We start from the raw sequence: 27,442 nt of genomic DNA on the forward strand, positions 1-27,442 counted from the left end.
CCAGATTTCATGGCATGGATTCAGTAAACATAATGAATATGGGGCTGTGGTAGACCCTGTGGCTATGTAAAGAGTATAGTCATTACAGTATTATTGCTTTCATCACACAGGAGGGAGATTATGGGCCCTTAAGACAAAGGTTATGCTTTCCCTATGGGCCCACCTCTAATGGCATTTTTCCATTAATGGTACCTGCTCGACTCGCCTAGCCTTGGTTTGACTCGACCCCGGTGTCCCGTCCTCCTCTTTCCATTGCAGATTAGTACTGCCTCATGAGTGAGGCGAGCCGTGTCTGGTCATCATAGCATGAAACTGCCGTGACCTAACGCGACACACACACACAGAACGTCGAAGGGGTGTTGTTTTTGATTCTAATGAACCTGGAGGCAGCAAAAAAATTAAAACACTGGATAAACTATTTACCGGTTAACACGGCGGGTTTGTACAGGACACCCCCCGTCTGTCGCTAGCAATGAGGACGCAGTGATTAGTGGCTAAATTAGTGGATTCTCTCCGACCATTAAGTATTTAGCAAATTTTTACGTCATCTTTTGGTATCGCCTCAGCTCGCTTGGAACCCTGACTGAGGTACTACTACAAAAAGAACCTGTTAGCAGGTACCAGGGACTTTTTTTCGTAATGGAAAATCTAAAAAGGTGAGTAGAGTCGAGGCAAGTCGAGTAGATACCATGCAGTGGAAAAACGTCGTAACTCTAACCAGTAACACCTAAGTTGAAATTCTAATGGAGTGTCTCCTGTGTGTCTAGGCACACAGGCCTAGTGTAGATTAAGTTGATTTAGTTATATAATGAAACAAAGGGATTGCACAATATCGGACTACTGTCCTAAGCAGTTAATGACAAAATGCCCATAAATGCTTTCTAATATCACAGGGTGTTATATAATGATTGCTTTGTGCTTATCGAGCAAAAGTATCGACTCTTTCAACTTAAGTGTTACTTTAATAAGCAAGTGAAAATTGTGTAGCATTGTGCTCAGTTTAGACAGGTCAAATGATGCCAATAATGCATTTTCAAATTCAAAATGCATCATCTAGCAACATATTCTGTATTTGATCAACTAATAAAGTCATAAAATTGCACATGGTAAAATAGTCTATATATGAAATACCAAAATCCAGCTGTGAACAAACATGAAAATGGAAACAAGGTAATATAGTTAAGGCTAAACATCTTTGTCTATTACCTTTGTATAGCTAAGTCAATAAGACGAGCATGCAATCAACATAAACATTGCCACAATTTTACATTAAACAACAAAAGCAATCAACTCAAAACAAATGTATGTGCCTTTTGTCACCACAAATTAGAACCATGTGATGTAGGTTTGTCCATGTTGTAAATTATATGGCTTTGTGCAATTGTTCACTGTCAATAAATCCACCAATGAAATTGTTTTTGTAAAATAATATATCGATAAATGTCATGCCAGAAATTATTGAGATTCTGTTCTACATGCGCTGTTTCTTACATGCCGGATTGTGCTAATTGTACATCATCCTAAAAAAAATATCAGAGGTCTTTCATCATAGCATGTACACTTACATCCAGGTCCAAATGTGCTCAATTCCATCACCCTACTTTATATAAGGTATTTGTGCACATATTCAACATTTCTTTTAATATAAGAATATTGTCCATTAATAAATTAGGGATAGTACAAGGACTTTAAGTAGGGAAATAAAGGTGGATAGCATAAGTTAAAATATGTTGCCTGCTCTATGTAAAGCGATCTGAATTCATCTTTCTGAGTTTGGGCGGCAGGTGTCCGTCCATCCTGCCCCCTCCCCCCCCAGCCAGTCGCTGCAGCTTGGGAGGTAAGTCCGCCACTGACTTACTCATGGGCTCTGTGCTCATCTTTGAGGCCTTACCGGTCAGCTTATCATCAGAGACACCGGGAACAGAGCTGATTCGCTGCAACTTCATGGGCAGGTCTCCAAAGCTGTAAGTCATCTCTGAGGTGGTGGAGCTCATCCTTAGTAGCTTCTTGGGCAGGCCTTCCCGCCCTGTGATCTTCTGGAGCTTGGTGGGCAGCTTGGTGGTGCTGTCATTGTCCTCCAGGGTCTCCAGGCAGTCCAGAGAGCTGTTTTTCTCCCCGCTGTTGCACAGGGATGGAGCCATGAGGGGCGAGGATAGGAGCAGAGCCTCTTCTGCTTCTTTCACGCTGTATGGAGGGGTGGGCACCTCAAATGTGGCGTGGAACTGAGAGTAGTCCACCTTAAAGAAGCCTTCCTCTAAGGAGATGACTGGGAAGAAGCGATGTCCCCACAGAACCTCGTCCTCAGTGTAAGACGTCCTCGCTTGGCAGGTCATCCCTGTCAAAAACATAATGAAAAGACCATTGAGTAGAGGAATTGTCAAATTTATTTATTAATTCATTTTGAGGCTCTTTAAAAATGATGGCATATTATGTCTCTTTCTTTCCGCAACCCAACACAATAGAGACTAACTTTTTAAAATGAATGTTTCATGACTCTAATCCTCAACAGAGCCCTGATTTAATTATATGCTCGGCACCGTTCCGTAAGAATCAATAACATGGTATTGTCTAGGATTCTTGCCATTTTCACATCACAAAGCAAACAGTATTGCAAACAAAAGTGCCACAATGAATAAGTACTTAATGTATTACAGAGCCAGCTGCTTAAATAAAAAGCTTAATTGATTTTTCCAGTTTTCAAATCTGATGTTTATGAACAATTTCCAGCTTAAGTTTAAAGACAATTAAAAGTGCAGCTTTTATTTGCTGTGTGTACATTCTAAAAATGGCTAGTTTATTATAGTATTCTAGTATTATTATTCATAAAGAACCCGATTCATTCTGAGACTACTGTTCATAAGGAACTGCCAATGGACCAATATAATAGTAAGTAGCCTATGTTTTTTTCTGTTTGGTTTACCTGGGGTTCCACATTAATATACATAAAACAGACCCAAGACAGACAAAAACAGCAACAACAAACACAGCTTCTGGTAAAAACACAGGTCTTCTCCACCATCACCTCTTATGCTACTTAACAGTTCAGTCCACACCTTAAGCTTGGCTAGAAGCTTCGAATGATAGGGGATTAAGATAATCAAATTGCCGGAACCCACAGGAGTAACGGCTTTAGGCAAAGGCTTCAGGAGCTCTAGCTCACACTGAAATGTCTTTGGAGCTTTCTGACACAAGAAAGGGAATCCAAATTAATCCAAAACACAAAATGTTACATGAAGTATCTGTTCCATTACCTTGTTCAGCTGGCAAAGTCAAAATGAGTCTGACAATTTAGTTTAAAGCATTAAATTCTGTCAGTTGAAGACTGCAAATTCAAATGAAATATCATATTTCCCACTTTGTGTTGGTACCCGTAAACTATATTCTGCAAATTCAGCACAAGATTGCAAAATATGATACATTTAGAGTAAATGTTCCCTCACATGGGACTTTGAATTAAATCCCTGCTTAGAAACTCCCCTCACGTCCTCAGAAAGAAATTAATGCAATTAGCAAAATCATGAGCTTTGAATTAATGATCAACAACAGGTTTTTTTCATGCAAGGTTTTTGGATTCTTATTAGTTATTACTCATCACCGCTATTCAGCTGCTATCATAGCTGCATGTGCATTATATCATACTACACTACTCACAGCAAAGCCCCATCCATCTTGGCATAGTTGATATTCTGCTGGGAAAAAACAACTTTCATTTCTCACTGAAAGCGAGCATGGAACATCTATAATTAGGTTTACATCTGAAACAAAACACTAAATTGGTTATATCAGTCCAAAAAGCCCTTATTTTCACATAGAGGAATGGCTGGGGGGCACTCATGTTAAGACTTGTTGAAATCCATTACAAAATCAGCGACTGCAGTAGATTATTATCACGTTTTAATTACCAGCTTAATATTGTTCTAGCAGCGACAGTTGGGTCTAAACTAAGATGAAGCGCTTGTTCACAGTGAGACACCGCTGCTGATTGCGAGGATGTCATCATCAAAACTGGAGGCATCTGTGATTCCGCCTGATTCCCAAGGTCATAAAATAATTCACTGATAATAGCTCTGTACACAATCGCAGATGTGCATGAGACTGAACATCAAGTGTGTTTGGGGTATTCAAAGTATTACTTCTGCACTAGTGCTTCAGAGTCCGGGGGTCTTTAAGCACAATGGAAGTGTGCTGTAGTTAAAAAAAGAAGGCAAAGCTGAAGAGAACTTTAGGGCCAAAGCGATTTAGAAGAGTTCAGTGTGAATTGAAATCTTTCTGCATTGAGAGCCTTTTAAACTGCCTCCAGCAAAAACACAGTCACCATTTGATCATCAATGACAAAACTCTGGTGTAAAACGCTCTCTGTATTGGTTTTATAACAGCCACTTAATCATCCCCAGAAGTCAACCATACTTGCTTTATGGAATAATGCAGTTGATGCTGCAATGGTAACGGGACATCCATACAGTAAATACAGGACAAGAACATCAATAAGCGACTTTGCTGGTGTATGTTAGGGAAAAGGTTGGAACAAGTGTAATGCAATTGTGCCTGAGGCAAAAGGTTGCTACAGTAATACACAAGACCCAAATAGCTTCATCTTACATCTATTAATAATGCTCTATTGTTCCTGCAGGTGGTGTAGGAGTTACTGGAAGACCTCAGTCTCTGGAAACACATGAACCCTGCTGTCCTGAGGCTGAATCCCTCTTCAACTTGTTTCCCCTCCTCTAGAGCTACTCAATCCCTTACAAACAGAAAAGAAGAAATCTCACTGATGTGGATGGTCTAGTTACCTATACCCTTCTTCAAAAACTAAAGGCACTAGATTTAACCATGGCCCTTGATATGTATTTAATTGTCATATATTATTCAAGGACTGATGCCTGAGCTGTTGCATAATTATAGACACGGTTGTATCACATATGTACAATTGTGTTGGTAAAGATCAGCTGTTCTGCAACACCCACATTCGTATGGCAACTGTGTGCCTCGACTTTCACTCAGGCCAAAACACAGTTTTAATCTTGATGGAAATTGACAGATTATGTGGAGAAACATGTTAGACAGAGACCTCAAGATCAAACAGCTAAAAATAGCATGATTGTAAGACAATGAAACCTGATTTGTTTATTCACCCCAGTTACTGAATATAGTTCCTTAAAATAGGAATCCAGTCAAATGAGAATACCCATATCAATGTGGATGTCGTACTACTGATAAAGGCTTATGTAACTCAAAAATACCCGCCTGCCTGGGACTCAGCGTTTCTATGGAAACAAAAATGTAGGAATGTGTGCATGTGACCGCCGTAAACCTCTTCACTGCTGAGTTTGGTCAAAAGTAACAGCGACAATACAAAACAAAAGTCTCTCTCTTCTATCCAAACTCTTACATCCAAACGGCTCAAAATGTATTTTCCATACTGGGTCAAACCATCCATTTGGCTCCAGAGTCAGACCAAAATGGTTTTACTGTGTCTGAAATGTGACCTTTTATAACACAAGAGGTAAATCATATACTTTGGTGACTGCTCATTAGTGAAGGCCAGATCTCATATAAAAAAATGCCATCCACGATTTTCTCTTTCTCTATCATCCATCACTCTCACAGTATATTGCAGTGTTTTATATCTGTGCTATCTTCATGGCACCACATTCAGTATCATATAAGCATTGTGTCTCTCACACACACACACACACATACACACACACACACACACACACACACACAGTCAGAGGTGTTAGTAACATTTGTCAAAAAATGAAATCAAACAAGTACACACAGATTATTTAGAAGATTTCTTTCTGTACGTCTTTATTTTATGTTCTGTACACCTGATTATTTTTTTAAAGATTTGTGTTGACATGTTCCCAAAATGGTACAAGAAGCGCTGCAGTTCCAATGTCTGCGTCTTTAACCAATTGACCACCGGAACACTACAAACCTGGTTATGTCCAGTAGTTAATAGCAAATTAATACAGCAGTATAATGTCAACTTTTAGTGAACCATGAAAAACATGATCTGATCTCTGATCTGATAGAAAATCTTAACCCAATGTTCAACCCCATCCTTCAGTTTATCTAAAAACTTTAAAATCACAAAGATAAATATAGTATACATTCCTTTTTAAAATTGGCTAATCAATGACTTTTTAAACATAATTCAAAACAAATTGAGTTTAAACTTTCCGATTTTCTGCTTCTCTTTTTTGTTATATGAAACTAAGGGCTCTTTATGTTTTGTAGTGGGATTTTTTAAAATAATTTTGGACATTTTATAAACCAAAACATTGAACTGGTAATTAATGAATCATCTTTTTTGTTTCAGCACTATCAAGAATAAACACAAAAATCAGTCGAAAGCAAATCAACACAAGCACATTCATTCTTCAGCAACAATAAAACATAATTAAACTACACTAGCTCTATTGGAGGTAAAAGCAGAAGGTAAGGGCAAAAGAAACCAAGAGGGAAAAACGCCATTGTAATCATTGAAGAGACAATTCCTCATTCAACCCATTAGGAGAGGAATTTGTAAGTCTTTAGATCCAATGCACTTCTAATTTCAGTAAATCATTATTGGTTCCCCTCTGTGACTCAGTGTAAGCCAATACCAATACATTTCAAATCCTAAATAGAGTGGTCCTTCTCAATAAAGATATGCACAATAAGAGATTCTGTACCACCTTGTTACAGAATCTCTGTCGCAATAAACAGTAGTGTACTAGTCTTTATACCAATATTACATTTTTCATGGTTAACCCTTGTATGGTTTTTGGGTCTGTGGTACTTGTTTTCAATGTTTGTAAAAGAAAAATTATGCTATTTATTATTTCTTCTAACTCAAACTCACTGTCCTTGGCTCATTTTCTGTGAAGAACATAAAAAGTTGTGGTGAAAAAAAAGTGTATTTAAATGTAGATGCTATGAAACTATGCAATGTTTCAGCACCTGCTATTCTCACACAAAAAGTTACCCAATTGTTACATTACAAGCACTTTTACCTGTTCTGATTAGGTTCTAAGAAATAAACACTAATAATGATAAAAAATCTTGTTTCTGTTTTTTTATACAGTACCTTTTTTATAATTGAATTTCCTTGTTTTCTCACAAAAAACAAAAATGATCATAAATGTGATGTATATATGATTGGTCACTAAAGTAAACATCTATTAAGTATTTTTCACATAAAATGATTTGGTTGTATTGATTTAAAAGCCTAATAATGTGGTGGGTCCACCAGAGCCGGAACGTTGGCTTTGTAACAAAAATATGAACAACACACAACAAGGGTTAAATAAAAATTATACATCATATTTCAGTACAGTTCCCAGCATTTGCCAGTTGCCAAAAACCTTGTGCAGATAATGATACTGAAAATTGCAAATTGCTACATTGTCTCCTATGCTAGCAGGCTTATCGACAAGCAAGGGTAAAGGCTTGGTTTAAATTATTATCTGCTATCAGTCCCTGAGTTTCAAAATAATCAATCAGTCAAAGTGGAAGAAGTGCCAAAAACAGTCATGATAATACTTATTTGTAAGGGGAAATCTTGCAGTCAAAATTCCTTAAAGCTGCACTAATCAGTAATTGTTTCATGGAAAATGTATTACTACATTTAATGTAAAAGGGGACATTTGTTGGGACCAGCACTTTCCCCCTTCCAAAACTACGGATATAGTGCAACTTGGACAGTCATGCCATAACACTTATTAAAAGACCTTCAACATCCATTGTAAAATAATCTCAAAATAAAAAAACTCAATGTGGTGTCAACATAAAACACATTGCTTTCAAGTCGGGGAGCGGATTTCACTTCGCAGCAAAATCAAAAATATTTTCACCCAGGAAACGCTTGTTCATTCAGCGGGAGTGTTTTAATCCAAACCACGATATTTTTCTTAAAGTTAACTAATTGTTTTGGTGTCTAAACTTAACTGTCATTGCTGCATGACCCTCACTTTTTCTGGCTAAACTCAACTGAAAACACCGTCGTCTGGCGGTGCCTGTAGCTGGCTCGCCTACTGCTGCGAAACACAACTGCCGCTGGTAGCCGGCGTCCCGGAGCTCTGTAGTGGCTAAATACACCCAGCAACTGCCACTCAGATTTTATTGTTCTATGGCACTATGTGTTCACGTTGCAGTGCTTTGATTAGTTTAAAATACCTCTATTTATAATGATCTATTGGTGCAGTAGCATTGATAGCTTTGAGGGGTAGGTACATTTTTGACCCCATCGGGCATGAAAAGAAAGAAAAGAAAGAGGGAAATCCCACGCATCCCCCCTGGAAAATCGCACCCTGGTTGTGTCTAACCCACAGAAAATGGCTGTGTATGTAGTTCTCTTACTCTTTTACACACTTCAGCTCGTTGTTTTGGTTTAACGGCCTGCTACTTCAGTGTTTTAGTTCACCCTCATCTCTTTCATCAGCGTCAAATCCAGCAGCAGCAGGAGCGAAAAAGCTTTGATAAACCAACTGAACACTACCTGCCCACCCCCAAACAGCTGGCATACACAGTTAGCAAGTTACAGTGGAGCATTTAGCAGCTAGAGAGCTAGTCATTTTATTTCAACAGTTGCTGGAGACTTCTAGACCAGAGCTAAAAGGAGAGTGAATAGTGGACTTACACAACCCAGGTGGCAACAAACACAACTTTGATTGAATTCTCTGTGTCTGCTGGAGATACAATTAGCCAAGTAAAATGTACTTAAATATCAAACGTAATACTATTTATTGATAAATTATTAAATTTGTGTTTATTCAATTGCTTAAATGTGTGAGAAACATTTGAATGGTGTAATGGTCCAGCAGTCACAAACTTCTTGAGAGTAAACTTTCCGTTTTAACATATTGTTGCTGTTAGGTAGAAACCTTGTCTTGCCAATATTGGGGATTTTCATGCTTTCAGATGGATTAGGGTTTCAAACGTTGATTTTTCATCCATTTATTTGTAACTACTTAATCAAATCTATAAGGGAAAGTAAGAATTACAATCAAATTGTGAACAACAGCGGCCGTGGCGTGCCAAAACGGGAGCAGAGTGAGCAAGCGGTGAGACCTGGTTCAACAGCCACTCCAGACATCATGGCAGAGGCTAGAAGCCGCAGAGTACATCGAGCTGCTATTGGACAACTCGGACGGGCTTTTAGTAGTTGGCAAGAGCTTCGCAAAATAAAAGTCTGCAAGACAGATGGAGAGCTGGCTATCTTGTTGTTGGACTGGTAAGTAATATTATGTAACTTACTACATCTTGTGTTGTTGCACTCGCTTAATGTTTGGCTTTGTTAGCCAAGATGTCAACTTGCTAGTTTTTTATCATAAGTAATGTTATCATGACAAATGCATTTGTACAGCTGTCTGTATTTACGACAGTGGTGTGAATTACACTCTGAAACTACGGTGCCAAATCGCAATGATATAAAATGTTCCGCAGTGTTTCTTTAAAGTACAAAGGATAAGTAATGTACCATGTCCGCCATCTTCTTTTTTCCTAATACTATGCCTTCAGTAAAAGAGTGTGAAATGTATGATCTTTTCTGACCGGCCAATGCAAATCTAAAAAGCAACACTGGGGAATTTTTCCCACTTCAGTACCCCTACAGGTTGGAAGCGGAATCGTCCCATTATGTCTCATTGTAACTACAGATCCGCTACTCGATCTGGCAAACTTGCATAGTGCGGTTATAGTTGGTAGAGAGCCGCAAAGCGAAGGCACTGTCGTTCACCCTGTTATGAGTTAATGAAACACTGAAACAATTTTTGAAACATTATTTTAAGTTACAAAAAGTTCTCTAGTGTTGCTTTAATCCTACACAAATGTGAAATCCCTTCAGAAGTCCCTTGTCGCTAAAAGTTCACCAGGCAGTTTACTGCTTTCATACTGTATGCAGTATCTATGTGACAGCATGAGCAGTATTAGAATAATCCTCTGCTGAATCCACAAATTCAAGACAGATGTAAAAAAAAAAAAGCACATCTCATTAAAGGTAGGGGAAATAAAATAGAAATAGAAAAGAAACATTTTCTGCATCTGTGTGTGCAGGATTGTCACATGCTGAAAATATTCTGCTGTCTCAGCAACAATAACATCGTTAAACGAAATCTTCAGGGATAACCCACATATGTTAATCAAATGATTTTTTTTATAAATGAAATAGACTTTGTGAATGACTTTACAGCCCGGAGATGCAATGTCGGTCTTGAGATTACAGGTGCTCTATCGGCAATGTACAGTATTATGCAATATTTCACAGACTCCCAGCTGATTCTATAAAAGGCAAAGCGGCAGGAAAATGTCAAGAATAAACTTTGAGATTTAGATGCCTAAAAGCCATCTCAGTTTGAGATGATAACATAGAGCGGGCTGCATCTCTGGTCAAACAAAGAGAAGCCGCCGCACAGCCAGCGGAGTGACAGTGAAGATAAAAAGGGTTCTTTGGTGGCTGAAATAGAAAAGCACTATAAATTCGGAGGTAGCCTGTCAGTGTTTCTTGATAGTAGCTGAAAGAAAAACAGCCTAAGTGGCATTCATGGACTTGTCTTAATGTTGTTCATCCAGATTGTTGAAGGATCATATCTATTTGGTGGCTGGATCAGTCAAATTCTGAGCTGCAGATCTGCCCTCGACACACTGAGGACAGAGTAAAGTCAAGGGCCAGACATGAGAGCATGCAGAGATCTATTTATTGCAGCTCTGTCAAACATCTATTCAGAACCTCAATCTAGATTTTTGGCAAGCAAGTGACAATCAAAATGTATGGTGAAAATGAAGGTTTATTTAAATGACTTCTCTAGATGAACTCTCACAATGGGATTTACTGAAAAAAGGATTTATTTATTTACTGACAAAATCACAAATAACCTCGCCTCCCCCCTCTTTCTGTCTGGCTCTCTCTTCATAAGTTACTCACACACACACACATACACACACACACACACACACACACACACACACACACACACACACACACACACACACACACACACACACACACACACACACACACACACAAACTCACTCACCAGTGCAGTGCTGTCAGCAAAGTCCCCTGACAGTCTATCACGCCTGTGGAAACAGCTGAAGTGTTATGTATGAGAAAAATGCTAGCAAAAACAAGCATGAGAATCGGGAAGCTGCACACACAGTGCACCGCTACACAACACTGTCCAAGATTCATTGTGCTCTCATTGTCGGGCACTCACTGCAGCCAAGGCTGTCCACAAAATGCCTTTGCTGCATTGCTGGAATGTGAGGAGCAGCAATTAATATGGGACAATTATCCTGTTCTTCATTTTACAAAACAGGAAGCAGCCTTTTTGCCTTTTTTCAGGATCTGTGTCATAACGTATAAAGCTGCGGTGCTGAATGTCGTCCTGGAAAGCTGAAGAAGAAGAGAATATAAAGGAGCTAGGTGTTGTGTTTCTAAATAATATGGTTCTTAGTAGTTTAGCTTTTCACAGTTGACTTCTGATCTTTATGGAAAAACATGACAAAGTACACAACAAATTGTACCTATAATAGATCTAATCTAAATCTAATTTTGTATACAGATACTGCTATTGTGGCTACAAGTCCTGTCTGATCATCTGTTTCTATGGTGACCACCAAGTGGTAAAGTGTAGAGAAATCCACAATCATTCAGTGACCTGTTTTTCACAGTTTGACTTGGAAATAAATTCCCTTCCCTCCATTAAACACTGTTTTTGTGTGTGATCCATTTGTAAAGGTGGCTTCCAGTTGTTTGCAGCTCTGATGTATGTTCTACACATACAGCGTCGGCTGAGCAATGAGAAAAAGGAGGAAGCTGATGAAGAGAAAAGGCAGGGGAAGTGCACTGCTATGGGGGAGGGGAGAGCCTGGATGCTGAGGCAACTGCTTGAGTGTGGAGGCTGTTGGAAAGGAAAAGGAAGGGAAGGGAACAGGAGCAGGGACTGCCAACCATCTTCACACAAGGTGGGGTGTCAGGCAGGCTAGAGGAACATATGGCTGTAGGCCATTAATACAGCCAGGAGAGCACATATTACCAAGTGAAGGCAATCTCAATACTGCCATAAAGAGAACAGCAATTGATGGTTTTCCTTTGGGCCGAACAACCACTATTGGTCATACAGGAAAAATCCCAATGGAGAGGTACCAGACCAAAGGGAGCTATGAAAGATTTTCTCCTCATTGTGTATTGAGTGCAGAAATGACCCGAAAACAGAGTGAATGAGTGGGAGCTGTAATCTCATATTGATCTCGGCTATTACAGTAAATCTACTTAAGTCATGAAAAGGTGTTGAAGCTAAAAAAGAAGTGACACAAAAGAGGGATTTTAATGCCTGAAGAAATCTCAGACTTAGGAGGTGCTAAAGAGGACGAACTCACTGGTAAGAAAGCCTATCTGTTGTTGCCTTAAGTTTATCACTTGAGCTCGAGAGCAGATTATTCCTGTGAACTCGAACACGTCTGAGTGACAAAAGCAGAAAGAGAGGAGTCCCAGAGGAAAGTCTTGCTAGAAGACAAGCCTTCAGAACATGTTCATGTGGCTCTGTGTTCAGGCCGCACGATTGATGCACTTCAGGGACAGTCACAGCCCAACCAATCAATGCCAGTGACCAACACTGCAAGTGCATTGCAACCTTCCTCACAACCTCTTAGACAAGTGGAGACAAGTGGAGCCACAAAATTATCTCAATTATGGACATGTAACAGTTTGCTCCGAGTGTCCATCATCCATCTGGACAGGGTTAATACAGAGGTCTACAGTTTGTGTTGTCAATTACCAAAAAAGTGTCCTTCTCACAACAGCACGTCTTCTAAGATAAAGGCAACAGAGACCTAGTCAATTATTTCAAACTCTTCACTGTGTGACGAGAAGACTGATGCATTGTTGGTAAATGCATTTCTGGTATGATTTCATCACAACAGTTCATTCCAGGTCTGCCATCACACCTCCTCTGCCAATGATTTATTACCATCCAACATTGACTTGACAAATCCCTAAAGACACAATTACCGTGCTCCCCCTTGGGAAGCCAGCACAGTTCATCTAAAAAGGATAATGAATCCAGGGTGTCATAGCCGGTTCGCTGCAATGCACATTATATGGAGTTCATCCCCAGTGCATAGAGGTAAATCTCACAGATGCGTTCTCAGAAAACCCATGTTTTTTTAATCTAAAATTAGAAAAAGCTAATTTCAGTGTTGTTCAATACAGCATGCATGCTAAACTGAACTGCGCTTGTGCAGAGCATAATGCGTGGTTCAACAGATGCCGTAAAAAAACAGGGGGTAGACAAAATATCACGAACACCTTTATTATGTAATCAAATCCAACAGCGTTTCAACAAATCTTCTGTGAAGCTTACAAAGTTGAATTCATTTGTACACAGTTATCCAGAATTAGTTGACTTTACTATAAATCAGCGTGGAAACCGGCTGCCTTAAACCGTCTGATTTTTTACAAGAGGTGAAACTTCAGGTCAGATCACACAGAGCGGTAAGTTGATGCAATAGACAAATCAAGTTTACATTAGTAGTTATTACTAAAAATGCCTGCTGTCAAACGATTAAATTATTTAATCGCATATGTCATAGTTAACTCATTCGCAACATTCTCTCTCGGAGAAAATAATCTCTCACACAATGTAACACTGTCCATCAATAAAAGGGTGAAAAAAATACTTTGACGGGGGGGGAGAGAATAGGCATCAGCTGTGTGCTTGGCCATCAAGTGGTATTTCAGACTGGATGTGCTGCGATCATAGCTCAGTTCAACGACAAAACAAACAGAGCACGTTGGTCTTGCCAATGGAACCATTTGGCAACTTTTAAAAAGTAAACTTTCCATTCAGAATCTTATTGGCATCCATTTCGGCATCTCGCACTCACCATCCACTCAAAAATTAACGTTACTACTCTTTGGCCGGCTCGCAAGCCCAAACAAGTGTGTGCGGTGTGCCTGTTGTTTTGTTTCCGGTCTAACCAGATCCGGTGTGGTGTTGTAGTTTTTCTAACTTTACTAGTTGTTGCAAAGTTTCACTATAAAAAAAAATGTACGCCATTAAAATGGGTTAGAGTTAACGCCGTTAATAAGGCGTTTAACTGACAGCACTACTAAAAATCATTTGTAAACAAATAATTTTTTTTCTTAAGACTTAAATAAGCATGTTAAAGCTTTAGTGTGTAACTTTTTTATATTGATGGACATCCATTACATTTTAGTCACTGCCAAATGAGTTGATACAAAGCTAATTAAGACTGTCAGCTATACACAACTCTCTCTGCAGTTCTCAGTAGGGCTATGTTCAGAAACTGGTGTGGTCAGGCAACTTTTGCACGCAGAAAATCAAGTGAAAATAAAAACCTCTTCCTAAGAGACCATCATGTTTTTTTAATCATCCATGTCCTTGGCCACTAGCAACTGCGTGGAGGTGGGGTTGGGGTGATGGGAAATCACAGAAGGATTTTTTTCCCTATACAGCAGAATAACTTAAGTAATAATGTAAATTATATATTGGTTGCAAAAACCCAAAAAGAAAACATTATACATAACACAGTGTAATTTTCCAGAGTTTAGTACTGCATGGAGACTTTCACTCAGAAGACAGAATTACTGATTTCCAATCTGTTTTTGACTGTTTCATCACTGCCCCGAGCGCATCAGTCCCCACCCGGGTCTAAGTCATGGTGCAACAATAAATGTAGATAAACATCAACACTAAATCCATCATAAAAAACCAAAGCCCAGATAACATAAATGCAAACTAAAAACATAAATAGAGCGTTATCAAAACATCCTTTAACTAGGACAGAAACTATTCAGAAACATTTTTTTTTTAGGACCCCGCCCCTCCCATTCAGAAACATAAGGTCCTTCGTTATCTCTGCTTAATATGATCTCTGCACCGCATGCTTAAGCTGATTAATATAAACAACTAATGTGATTTGGAATGAAAATGTTTTTTTAATGAAACATGAAAGAATAAGTACTGCCTACTAAATAGTTTAATAACAACTAAATCTAGGTGTACAGTGTAGACTGTGTGAGGTGTGTCCTTATAGTGATTTTAAGGGTGTCATTTTTTCTTGCTGTTGTAATGAAAAGTAGTATATTTTAAATATTACCCCAATGTATACGCAATACAGTCAACTACAATCCAGTACAGCAACACCCTAATGAAGACTCAGAAGTTGGTTGAACCAGCACTTTTGCTCTCCGTGGATTGCCATTTTAAAAATTGTGATTGGTTTAAAGAAATGCAAACAACCCAGAGCGTTTCTCTCTCCTAATCCAGAATGTATGTGTTGTAGTCACACCTTCCTTCACAGCACTGTGGATATAGGTCTAGCAATGCAAGACTACTTCCTTGCTAATGTTTGTACTGTAAAACATTACATCAGCAAGCCCCATTTCAAATGTCCTCATGCTGCCCTTACTTTTACTGAAAGAAATACAATATTTGCATGTTTATAAACCCAGTGGTGGATTCTTTACTTAAGTAGAAGTATCACAATGTGAAAAATACTCTATTACAAGTAAAGACCCTGCACTTTGACAACATGTACTTTACCAGGAAGATTACCAGAAAAGTGTATTAGAATATTTTTGTATTCAGGTGCAGACTTGATGTGTCACTAGTGTACACCTCTCATGACATCGTGAACATTACCCATATTTTTCATGCTGAAATATTCAAGGCAGGTAGTAGAAAAATTTCACGTTAATAAAGTCACATGAACTAAAGGCATGAAATACATTTTAACAAGAGAGCTGTATGGTATCCAGCACTCGGCTTATCGCTGCACAGGTGGAGCTCAGCGGGGACAGACACTTCTCTCCTGAGTTATCACCCTGAGCACATTAGATTTAATTGGAAACTCCCACTCTCTTCCCCGCTGAACCCACTTTAACCCTTTGACCCGGGAGCGCAACACCCGGAAGGAACGACGCGCTCTCTGTGTAATGACTCACAATGAATTATTGTCAGTTTCTCCAGAGGACATCACATTCTTGGCTCATATCCGGGGTCCACTTTGGCCAGCGTTTACCTAAGCTCTAGGGCTCATAATGTCAGACGACCCGAGACCTCCGGGACTACGGCCTCCCACTCATATGACTGAAACTATTAGGCCTCCAGCGCAACAGAAAGCTCTCCATTTTCATTTCAATTACTGTTGCTGATGATAAAACACAGATCGGGCCATGACATTGGCTGATCTGCTAATCAGTGGCAATAGATGTTTCCAATTAATTATGCTGGCTGGCTTTACTACAGAGTCTGCATCAATGCAATTATTACTCTTAATTTAATTTCTAAATATACATTTCATGTGTACTTGTTGAACAACAACTTACTTAAAGCTATGATGATAATTATATAACTAAATGTTACGTCAGGTAATTAACTGAATGACAAGAGTCTCTTTAATGCCTTTTTTATTGAGAATTAATATATGTAATTATAAATCCATCTAGATCCATCAAGTAAAATTCAAATGTTCTGCTTTTCCTAGAACTTTAAAACCCATGGAAATGAACTTCATTTAAGAGATATAGTTGCACCATTTTTAATATTTAGCACACAAGTGGGCGATTCAATTTTCACAGCTGTTTGTTCCAGTCTCATACTACATTTATGCAGTTTGCACACGTGAATAATAATTACCAGTTGATCCAGTCTACATGCAACTGGCCCCCTGCCACCAACACTCATTTTAAAATGAGCAGATAGAAGGGATATTCTATTGTTTTTATTCTATAACAGTGAATCATAGGAAAGCCTTGTAACAGTATGAAATAGAGGGGGCTGACAGAAATCTTTCAAAACAATAAAAATCAGCGCAAGACTTTATTAAAGAGAAAAGCGTGTTTGTGATTTTATTGCCATCAGTTGCCTCATAACCAAATCAGGAGATGAAATGTGACACAGTGTTCCCTTCACATCAGACATTCAGTGCAGAATCCTTTACAAACATGGGGGGTTATTAGTTTGTTCGGTAGCAGACTGTTTGCCTGCAGTACAAATGTGCCGTGTCACCAAAAGAGTGAAATGAAGCCTAACTGAAAATTGTCTGAGCAAGGAAACAAAACCATTTAAATGAACACCAAGACAGCAGAGTGTATAATGAAGTAAACTTCCTGAAAAAAAAACCTTGTCAACTCTGCCTAAAAAACATGTCTAAATATGACTTATTTGTAGTATTTTATGCATTTCACGGCAAGTGTCATGATCCCACTACACACATTTGCATGAAAGTCACATCACTCTGAAAATAAGGGGTTTAATGAGGTTTATGCTGATGATACAGTTTATGCTCGTGAATTATTGCGTTTCGTAGTTGATGAGTGAATTTAAAAACACTTTGCAGAGCTTGTGAAGATCTGCCCCCATGTTAGACCCCAAACACTACACAACATCTAGTGATAGACTAATGTGCTTGCAGACTATTTTCTGTTTGGTGATAAAAATGAGTTCCCCATGAAATAAATCATCAGCTTGTTTGTTTTTGCTAGTTATTAGTTCTCTAATCTGAAAACTGCCTGTTCTTAAATGATATACATACACTTTAGACCTTCCACATAAAGGAGCTGCAGCATTAAGGAGAGTTGTGTAACTGCATCGTGTACTAAATGAACACTGGAAATCATGAAATGAATTTAGTTTTGCAATACACTTGTCAGTTCCATGGTTGGAGGAACCTAGACGTCTGTTACTGTTACTGGCTACAGTTTATTTTGGGTTCTCAAGAATCAGCTCCACTAATGAACAGATTGCATCTGGCTTGGTATTTAAGCCTTCGCAGTGTTGAACAGCATTAGTGGTATTAATGGGACACTTATCTTAACTTGTGGTGTATTTTGAGACTGCATGTAGTAGTTCTGAATCAGCTGATGAGTCAAAGTCAGTTCATCATCAAGCTCTGTAGTGGTACAGTGAAAATGACCCTGTCATGCAATTATTATGTAATCTTATCACAATTTGTTTGTGATTTATTTTTCACACATTCATGATACACTTTTATTTATTTAGAAGAGGCCTTTTTTACAGGAGACGTTTTGGATTCTATTTAGCTGCTCCTGGCATTGTGCATGCTGGCTCAGTGTGACACCAAATACATTTCTATCCAGCTGTTTTTCTACACATATTAATTTTTTGCATAGCCTCTTGACTGATGGGGGAAAGTTGGAATATTAATGAAGACAAAATGCAACAAAGTGTGATGGAAAAAGATGTTGCATAAATAAATCCTGATGTCCATACTCCAGCATTGGACTGAGGAGACAAATTAATACATGGAACATCATGAATGCCATATTTCCATCACATTTTCTACAGTGTTGACTGTCATTTGAGGTTGACTGAAACTTGTTTAAATACGTTGCCTTGTTGCAAGTTCTTCTTCTGCAATGGTTTGATTTCACCAGACTGGAGAATTAGCACCACTAGCTGTTTTTCTTTCTCGCAACGCACCAACTGCTAACATTTGCACAGCATTTTCTTTTGCAGATATAATAGAATCAAACTAAGCAATCGTTAATGTCATTAGTAACACCTGTTTCCTACAGGGACAAGACAAAATGTCTGCTGTGAAAAAAGCTAACTACTTTCCGATAGGTGAGTTACACAGTTTGTCACTGCCCGATGTAAGTCGAGTGCAGATTTGAGTCGCGCATGCGCCACTTTGCAACAAGTAGCCAACAAGAAGCTAACGAGAGACTTCTGTAATAACAATACAGTAAAAATGGACCTACTTAACGAAGTTTGTTCACTGTTGGCTACAAGCTAGCAATCAAACACAACAAAGGCTGACACTTGAATGGCGTTTTGAGCTAACCTTAGCAATCAAACACTCATGAATAGCTCAAATGTTTTTGAAATGATTTCCATCTTCTGTTATTGTTTGTAATGAGAAAAGTTTCACGGATTTCACAAATTTCAGTATGACACGTATGCCGCAAACCGTTTAAATCGGAGCATGCGTGACTCAAATCTGCACTTGACTTGCTTCATGCAGTGATACAGTTCATCAAAGGCCCTGTGAAATCGCACAAGTGCTTTCAATCATTCTGATTAGCCCAGAAGACAGCGGGACGTTCAATCTCAAAAGGGTGTGCATGTGTGGTGTCTGAACAGCAATGCTGGAATGATGCGTGGAGAAGGAATCCACTTCATACTGTTTCTCGATTATAAAACTTTATTATATCAAAGAATTTTCAGCATCAATTTACGAGCTCAGCAGAAACTCGGAGAGTGACCCAACGCAATGAACACTCTGTTTCTCAGTATTTAAACATACGTAATATTGGATATGTTAGGTAACATGTTGTGAGTTGGCAGCTTAAAGTCTATAAAATTAAAATTAAATTAAAAAATGTAAATAAAGTCCCTTGAACCTATACAGCCACCAATCACTGCTCTCCACATAGAATACCTCCTTCAAACTATCGCTCCACTAAGATGTCAATCATTGACCCTTTGCATTGGTACATATGACAGTGCTTAATTTGAACCCTTATGACAGAACCTGATTCAAATTTATAAGTCATCAGATACTACACACGTTTTGCCACAGTTATCAACAAAATGTTTCCTTGAAACTGTAAAACGGTGTGCAACGAGCTTTGAGGTACGTTTTCTCTCATTTGGTGGGTGTGTCTAAGGTGTTACTCAATCAAATCAGCGGCCACATGTATAAACCATAATCATCAAAAAGGCAGTGCGCTTGCATACACAACACAATGATTCCATTTAAATGAACTTTTTGCTACGTTTTGTGTTGGCTGAACTCGTCCTCTAAGCTAGGCCACGTTCAGCCCCGACAAAACGTATCTATCATCACGTTGATGTTTAAACTGAAACAAGGGTGCCCTGAGCACCCTGTTGTGTGTGCAAGTGCTCTGCCTTTTTATTACCAAAAGTTTACATACTGTTCAACACGGAAACCGTAGCAAAACGGTTCCCATCATGTCACCAAACTTTATGGACCAATAATCGTAATAATGTTGTCCAGTCCTACAGGTTCTACAAAACAAACAGGGAGCTGCCAATCAAGCCCTGTTCATACACGCCTGTCCACAAAGTCCTGAGAAGAGGTCTAATTAGGCTTCATAAGTGAAAACACCTGTGTGTGTGTCTACTGTAATAGCCTTGATAGTATTACTGTAGCTGATATTGTCTTATCACAGATTAACCCTAAATGTTACGATTACAGTGTATACTACTGTAATTTGTTTTGTTAATTATGTTTGGCAAAACAAATTATTAATTTTTGGGGTTGGCAATGTATTTTTCTTGGGTAGTAAGCACTGAATTTATTTATAGCATATTACTGAGTCGGTCAGGGTGGATGGTGGGCGTACAAAGCGCAGGACTTTGACACCAGAGAACAAGGGGGTGTTTTCTCAGTCCCTTATGTGGTTATGTTTAGGCTCCAAAAGCACTTTGGTTAATGTTTGGAAAAGATTGTGCTTTTTTAGACATGTTATTAAAGCAACGATCGCGTGTCTCGTATTTCAAATCATTTTGACTTTTTAATAATCCCTATTAATAGCATATAAACATTGTTTATTGTGTACAGATATATGCACATCACATAAAAATTAAAGATAAACAATACTAAGATAAAACAACAGAAACTGTGATTAGTTTGTCCTGCAGACTCCACCACCTCCATCACAACTGAGCAGATGTAACAGCACTGCGGACTCTGTGAGGATTAACAATCAAACTGTTCATCTGTAAAATCTGGTAGGTAATTATTTTTCTCACAAAATTTGAATTTCTTATACACAATATATGTATTGTTAATTGGTATTAGCACTATGCACAAACACAAAGCAATAGCGGCTGAGCTGCTGTCATTACTTGTTATTTACTCTTCCAGTGTTAAAATCAAATCATGCCTGCAATGCACAAATGATGTAGGAGTAACTCAGCTTTGTGTTATTATACTGAGATTTACAACAAAGTAACAAAGCGGTTGACGCGCTCACACACAGAGCCTGACATGCATGTTTTCTCTGTAGCCAATGACACTGTAGTATCTCTATAAAGATACTTGTTGGGGAACAGTGCGGTTTGTGTTGCTTGTTTTGATTGTTATTGTGTCAGACATTATCCCAGTTAGTGCTGTTAGCTCAACCAAAATGTGTTATTACAGGCTTCATGTTTGTGCTTTTCTTTCTTAGCAGGACAAGCAGTCAGACGGCATGTACAGTACATTAATTGCAACGTGATGTTAAGCCAATTCATCCTCAGCAGCACAACATCTTCCCGCAGCCGCGTTAGAAAGCCAAACTCAATACCACAAAGCCACAACTGGCATTACTCCAGAAGAATATCTGCTGCTACCAGACATCCTACATGTCTCATTTAGAAGGTGCATCATACTGAGGTGGTGATCAAAAAACACTTTGGGCTCCTATTCAAAAGGAATAGCTCATGCCTTTTTATACAATGTAGAGGTTGTCAAAGGTTATAGCGGAAGAGAACAATTCTTAGCTCCTACGTGCTCTGTACACGCTTCTTTTTCCTTCTTTTCTTGTGCGTGAAGAGTACATCAGTCAGTCCAAAATATGTTTGTGTGATCTTCAGTAACAAAAGGTTACTATGTCAGAAAGGGTACACTGTCTCTTACTATCTAGTAAGGACAAGGATTCAGTGATTGTGCAGCTTTAATCTGCAGTGGAGCGTATTTTCACTTCCAGACAATGTTTTTTTTCACACATAACAAAAGACAACACAACATTGATTCAGGGAGTTGAGCAGCTTCTTCACTAGTAAACACTGAGCCTCATAAATATTTCATGTTATTCTTTCTCTGCTGTAACACCTGTTCTGGCAAGCACTTTGTGGCACTGTAACGCCTCTGTGTGCTTTTCATATTTCAGAAGAGATCCTCCGTAATATCAGGCAATGCGGTCAACAAAGCAATTTCATTAATGTTCAGCATTGCATGTTTGCCTGTCTTATTACTGAAATTGTTATGATTCCTATATCATAGGAATAAAAAAACAACCTAAGTTTAGGTGCAGTGCTGCAATCCTGAATACTCAAGGAGAGGTTGCCATGGAAACAGAGTTACATTGGCCAGAAATGAAAGTGTCTGAGGATTTAGACTTTCACTGTATATACATTTTTAACCATAGATTGTTTCAACATCAGCCTTTTCCACAAATTCTACATAACCACAACTTCTCCTCCATGCAGACATTTCTATGAACGTGTGAATTACAATCCCAAAACATGAAGCCAAACCAGATTAATTAAAACTAAAATTGTGAATACTATAAATGATACAATGACACATGAGTATCTAACAGTCACTAGAATACTTGACATGCCTGCTAGTATAGCAATGGTAATTCAGTTGCATTGCCACACTGAATATTTTTATACCTCAAAGCAACCTGTACACAGCAGCAACGATACAATTACTTTATAAATAAAAACGTTGACCCTACATATTTACTGTTTTTTATTGAATTAAAGGTAAAGTAAACACCTATTAAGTATTTTTTATAAAGTGTTATGTCTGTATTGATTTAAAAGCCTAATAATGTGGTGGGTCCACCAGACCTAGAAACATTGGCTGTGTAAATAAAATATGAACACCACACAAGGGTTAATAAATAGTTAACTGGGAGAAAGACAAAAAAACAAAGGATCATCAAGTGTTCCAACAGTAGGCAGGCCAAATTGTGTGGGACATAGCAAACACTTCACCCAATACTGATAGTCTATATTCTTATACACTAACATATATGTGCACCATGTTTGAGACCATGTCAAGTCTCATTAAAATGACACAAATGCTGCATGTCATAAACTAAAGTGCAGAGGAACTTTAATAAAACTGCACTAAATGATCAACATGAGGAATTGAATATCTTTGCTAATTGCTGTCTGTGTTGTCAGCCTCCCTGTCACATCTCCATATGCTGTTTTCTCTGAACCAACCTGAACTGCTCTTCTTTTCACTCCATAACACTGAAGGGGCTCTCCTCACACTATTTCAGCTGTGTCAAATAAACGGTTGAATTCAAAATGACCACAGTGTAAAATTTTACTTGGGGCATTACTAAACTTGTGGACACGGATTTCCCTAATTCCAAAGGGTCCTTAAAAAGCATATTATTATCCGCTCTGAGAATAGCAGCCATGAGGTAAATGCTGGGTGGGCACAAAGGTGGAGAAATGAAATCTGTTTAAGATGAGACATGGACCCTGCTGGAAAGGCTCGTTTAGCTTCAAACTTGGCTTTACTTCCCCAAAACCAAGAAGGTGGTATACTGCATAGATTAAAACTGGTTCACTTAATTTAAGCTTGCAATACAAAAATGATCACCTATGATGGCAAAATCATAGATGTCATTTAATGACATGACAAAAATCATTAAAATGCAATAAAGGGGTCAATAGTGAGGGCACTTGGAATTCAGCTATTACCCCCTCTGATTGAGATCAATATTATTCAGGAGATTTGTTGCAGAAATAGATATTACATCACCTCAAAAACATTGTAAAGATAATACAACATTGAATGTACATTTAGCCTGCAGCCACAACATGCAGCAAAATGAGCTCTTATTTTTAACAGGAGGCTTATGTAAAATGCATGTTTGTGGTCACTCACCTGTAGTCTCTACTATTCCTTCTAGTATCACCACAATTTCAAACTGCTCTGTTTGCATGGACCTCTGGGAGAGGTCGTAGAAAGGGCTTTTGGTGTCAATCACATGGCAGATCGTGAGTGGTGAGACGAGGAAGAGCTGGTCTGCCCCAGTACTGAAACCCACATCCAGCTCCAACTGATCCAGCGGAAGAAACTCGCCCTCGGGCGTCTGGCGAGACTAAGGAAGCGTACAGGAAGAGACAGAGATGTTTGGTGGGGTAAGGAAGGGGTAAGACTGACTTAGCTACAGCATGTCAAGATCCTTTGGGGATTTTTCACATTGTATATTCAATCAGAGCAACCAATCAGCCTATCAGAAAAAAACGCTATCATTTTCTTAAATGTAAATGTCTGAAGAGACGTCTGTGCTGCAAAAATATCCATCTCAGCATGTTATTTAACTATCACTGGGACTTAAAATGTGTCATTTTTTAAACAACTGAATCAAAACAACTGGTTTAAATTACTTAATACTACTGGATTCATCTGCTTTCACTATTTACCTGCTGTGTCAACACATGGAAACTAGAAACAATGCTTATCTCTCTGAAAAAAACCTGTTTAACTAATTTGCTAAAGTGGATATGGCTGCAGTGTGTCTGTGTTGGTAAAACATACTGAGTTTATACTTACCTTGCACTTTATACATTGAATCTCCTACTGCAGATGAAAATTAGCCTGCATGGCTAAATCTGGCACACTTACATGTTGGTGCTCATTTAAATTAATGTACGTTGTTCCCTTTAAATAAAGAAATCTAAAAATCTATAATATCACAGTATTCCTAATATATATTCAATGCATTCTTGGGAATGGTTGGACAGCAGGGAAATCCATAGATGAAGTTCTCTTGATAAGGGCACTATCACTTTAAAACTATTTAAAAATTAGCATATGAACATGTTCTTCTGAATGAACATGAAGGCCTCTTGGCAAACTTTGATGGATCCTTTCCTCCATCAGTAGTACAAAATATGTAATTTGATAAATACATAAAATGTCCGCCTTGTTATGGCTTGGTCAGTGGTAGCTCTTATGATGACTTGTTTTTTTTGTATCTATTTGCATCACTCTAGTCTTTGAAGCTTTGTCTATTGAATGCACAATGGCGTCATGTAGGCTTAAATGTCAGTGTGTAGGCCTTTCAGCATCAGTTTCCTAAAAAAGAAAAGAAAACATGGACTGGGCCATGATAAACAATGGGAATAGAACTAAAATAATGGACGCCTCCTGACAAAAAAGTAGCACCACTTACTTTCAGCAATTTGCAGCGGATCTGTGCAGAGACCATATGGCTGTTACGCAGGTTGCCGACCCTGAACATGAGAGTTAGTTTTCCATCTCGCATAGAAATCACCGCATGTTCACTGAACATCAAAGTCTCGGCCCGTTTTTTGGGCTGAGACATCTTGATAAACATGCAGCCGATCAAAAAGGCATCGACGATCGATCCGAGAATCGACTGGAAAAGAAAGAGAATTATCCCCTCGGGGCATTTGTCTGTGATATATCTGTAACCATATCCTATAGTGGCCTCGGTCTCTATAAAGAAGAGAAAGGCTGAGGGAAAGTTATAGACATTGGCAACACATGGAGTGTACTTGTCATTGTGGGCTCTGTTGAGGTCTCCTCTGATGTATGCGATGCACCACCACATAGAGGCCATGAAGAGCCAAGCGACTGTGTAGGTGAGGATGAAAATAAATAGATTCCAGCGCCATTTCAAATCTACTAGTGTTGTAAATAAGTCTGAGAGGTATCTGCTGGTTTCACCACCCAGGTTCCCATGTTGGACGTTACATCGCCCGTTCTTGTCCACGAACCGCTGCCTCTTCCTCTTTTTCTCTGGGGGAGGCTGATTGAATCCAGACCCGCTAGATGAGGTGGTCACTACCTGATAATCGTCCCCAAATTTCTTTCGAAGTGCAGACATACTACGATGACAGCAGTGAAAGAAATAACAAAGGATTCAATGATTATATAAAAAAAAGTCTGGGTTGTAGTTGCTGCAGTCGTTAATGCCCGTGCGCAATGTATCGTCTTTGGAAATAAGGCAATAAAAGTCCGCTGTCTTCGCCCCAGTTAGTCTTGCATCGTCCTCTTCGCCACACGCTAGTTGGTACACTCTATAGCCATGAAATATCAATAATGTACGATTAGTTTACAAAACCCGAAGATAGAAGCCATGTGAAAAAGAATAAGCGACGCACAGGATAAGGTATCCAAACGCGCCAGTCGCAGTCCAGGTTTTACAGCTTAATCAGTTGCGTCGTGGATTACTCATCGCCCGTGAAGGTTGGGGCTATATCGACCTGTTCAAAACTGTACACACAGAGTAAGTTTTCATGCGAAAGTTCAAAATCCTTCAACGGCCCATAAAACACCAATATCTCTGCGTAATTAGTCGCTGGAAACTGTTTCCAGTATGAAACGTCTCTTTGCGCACTTGCGTCTGCGTCTGTGTTGAAGATTATTCGGTTTCCAGCCCTTCCTTTGTAATATGTATACATAGGAGATGAATTGCATCCAAGCATATGACAGTGAAAAATGACTAGATGGAGGAAGAAAATCACTGTCCCACTGTCGTCATTTTTGGCTGCGCGCATCGACGCTGGTTTCCAGGCTCTTTTCGGGCACCTTTTCCACTGTCTTAGAGAAATGTCGACTGGATTTTCATGGTCCAGTGGTAGAGATCCACCAGATGCTCTTTTAGCTGCTTAGAGCCTTCTTTCCTGTCGATTGCCCCGCGCGGCTCCTGCGCACTTCCACGTTTCCAGTGATGCACTCACTGTTGCCTAGTGGCACTACAATGACTGACAATTTGGAGGAAGAGGAGGAGGGAACGGGATCGCCTGGAGTGATCAAATATGTACAACTGCAACCAAGATGTCATATTGACTTTCAAATAATCACCCTAAACGCCACATCTTAGCCTAAACAAGGAAATAAATTGGTCCCTGTCTGTTTGCAACATTACCCAATCGGTAAAGATGAACATAACAATGGGAAGAATAAAAACTGTATTTTACATCGTTACCTCTATGTTGCAAAGACATCAGCCTGCTTTCATAATGCTGAACAAATATCCTACTGTATACCTAATTTCTTCTCCAATGCAGGTTAAAGAAAAGTCCTCCCATTTGTAGTGGACATTTACAAATGCACCATGTTTACTGGTTGTTATTCTGGGTCACCTGTGCTAACAGCCACAGATGACCCCGTTTCCGTCCCATGGGTGACTGCATCCACTTTATCCTGCAAATGCCCTACACCAGAGATCTTAACAGAGTAACACGTTCTGCAGGAAAGCCACTGACACTCACAGCAAACTGTATGAGATCTCAGGGGGGACAAAGAGCTGCAACCAGGATGCACTGCTCAGAATTCACTCATCTATTACAGAGATCATGGCCACAGAGGAATACACCCACACCATAGTTACCCTGGTTTTACACACCGTCTCTCGAACACACATGAGGCACGATGAAGAACAACATACCAGCACCTTTCTCACACACAGTTTTTCCTTCTCAACTCGGTGTACTGTAATGTTGTGTGTTGTACTAAATCAGCAATATTACTCCATGGTAAAAGCACAATAACCACTTTATCAAGAAGTCACTGATGACTGCAGCTTTGAAATTCACATGGTTGTCAGTTTTTGCTGGAGGTATATCAGCAACAAAGCAGTTTGGGGCTCAATGTTGATTATTTTCACCCCAAAAAGAGTAAATATCAGTGGATAAATAAAGGAGTAAGCACTCCAATTATTAGTCACCCACTA

At 39.1% G+C, this 27,442-nt stretch overlaps 1 protein-coding gene across 1 annotated transcript; it reads right to left on the reverse strand.

Annotated features, from left to right (window-relative positions):
* Positions 1-178: 178 nt before the first annotated feature.
* kcnj3a (potassium inwardly rectifying channel subfamily J member 3a) lies at positions 179-25,591 on the reverse strand. Its single transcript, XM_032529955.1, has 3 exons — positions 24,914-25,591; positions 23,620-23,836; positions 179-2,335 (listed from the first exon to the last, which is right to left on the reverse strand). Exons 1-3 carry the CDS (start codon positions 25,589-25,591, stop codon positions 1,740-1,742), a joined length of 1,491 nt encoding a protein of 496 aa, XP_032385846.1. The 3' UTR covers positions 179-1,739.
* Between the last annotated feature and the right edge of the window lie 1,851 nt (positions 25,592-27,442).

Source organism: Etheostoma spectabile, chromosome 11 (assembly GCF_008692095.1).
Source record: "Etheostoma spectabile isolate EspeVRDwgs_2016 chromosome 11, UIUC_Espe_1.0, whole genome shotgun sequence".
Lineage (NCBI taxonomy): Eukaryota > Metazoa > Chordata > Actinopteri > Perciformes > Percidae > Etheostoma > Etheostoma spectabile.

Excerpts from the sequence above, each read along its gene's own strand:
- kcnj3a (XM_032529955.1), bottom strand. The coding sequence starts at position 25,591 with ATGTCTGCACTTCGAAAGAAATTTGGGGACGATTATCAGGTAGTGACC. Across the intron at positions 23,837-24,913 it reads TCCGCTGCAAATTGCTGAAA|TCTCGCCAGACGCCCGAGGG; the intron begins GTAAGTGGTGCT and ends ACGCTTCCTTAG. Across the intron at positions 2,336-23,619 it reads AGGAATAGTAGAGACTACAG|GGATGACCTGCCAAGCGAGG; the intron begins GTGAGTGACCAC and ends TGTTTTTGACAG.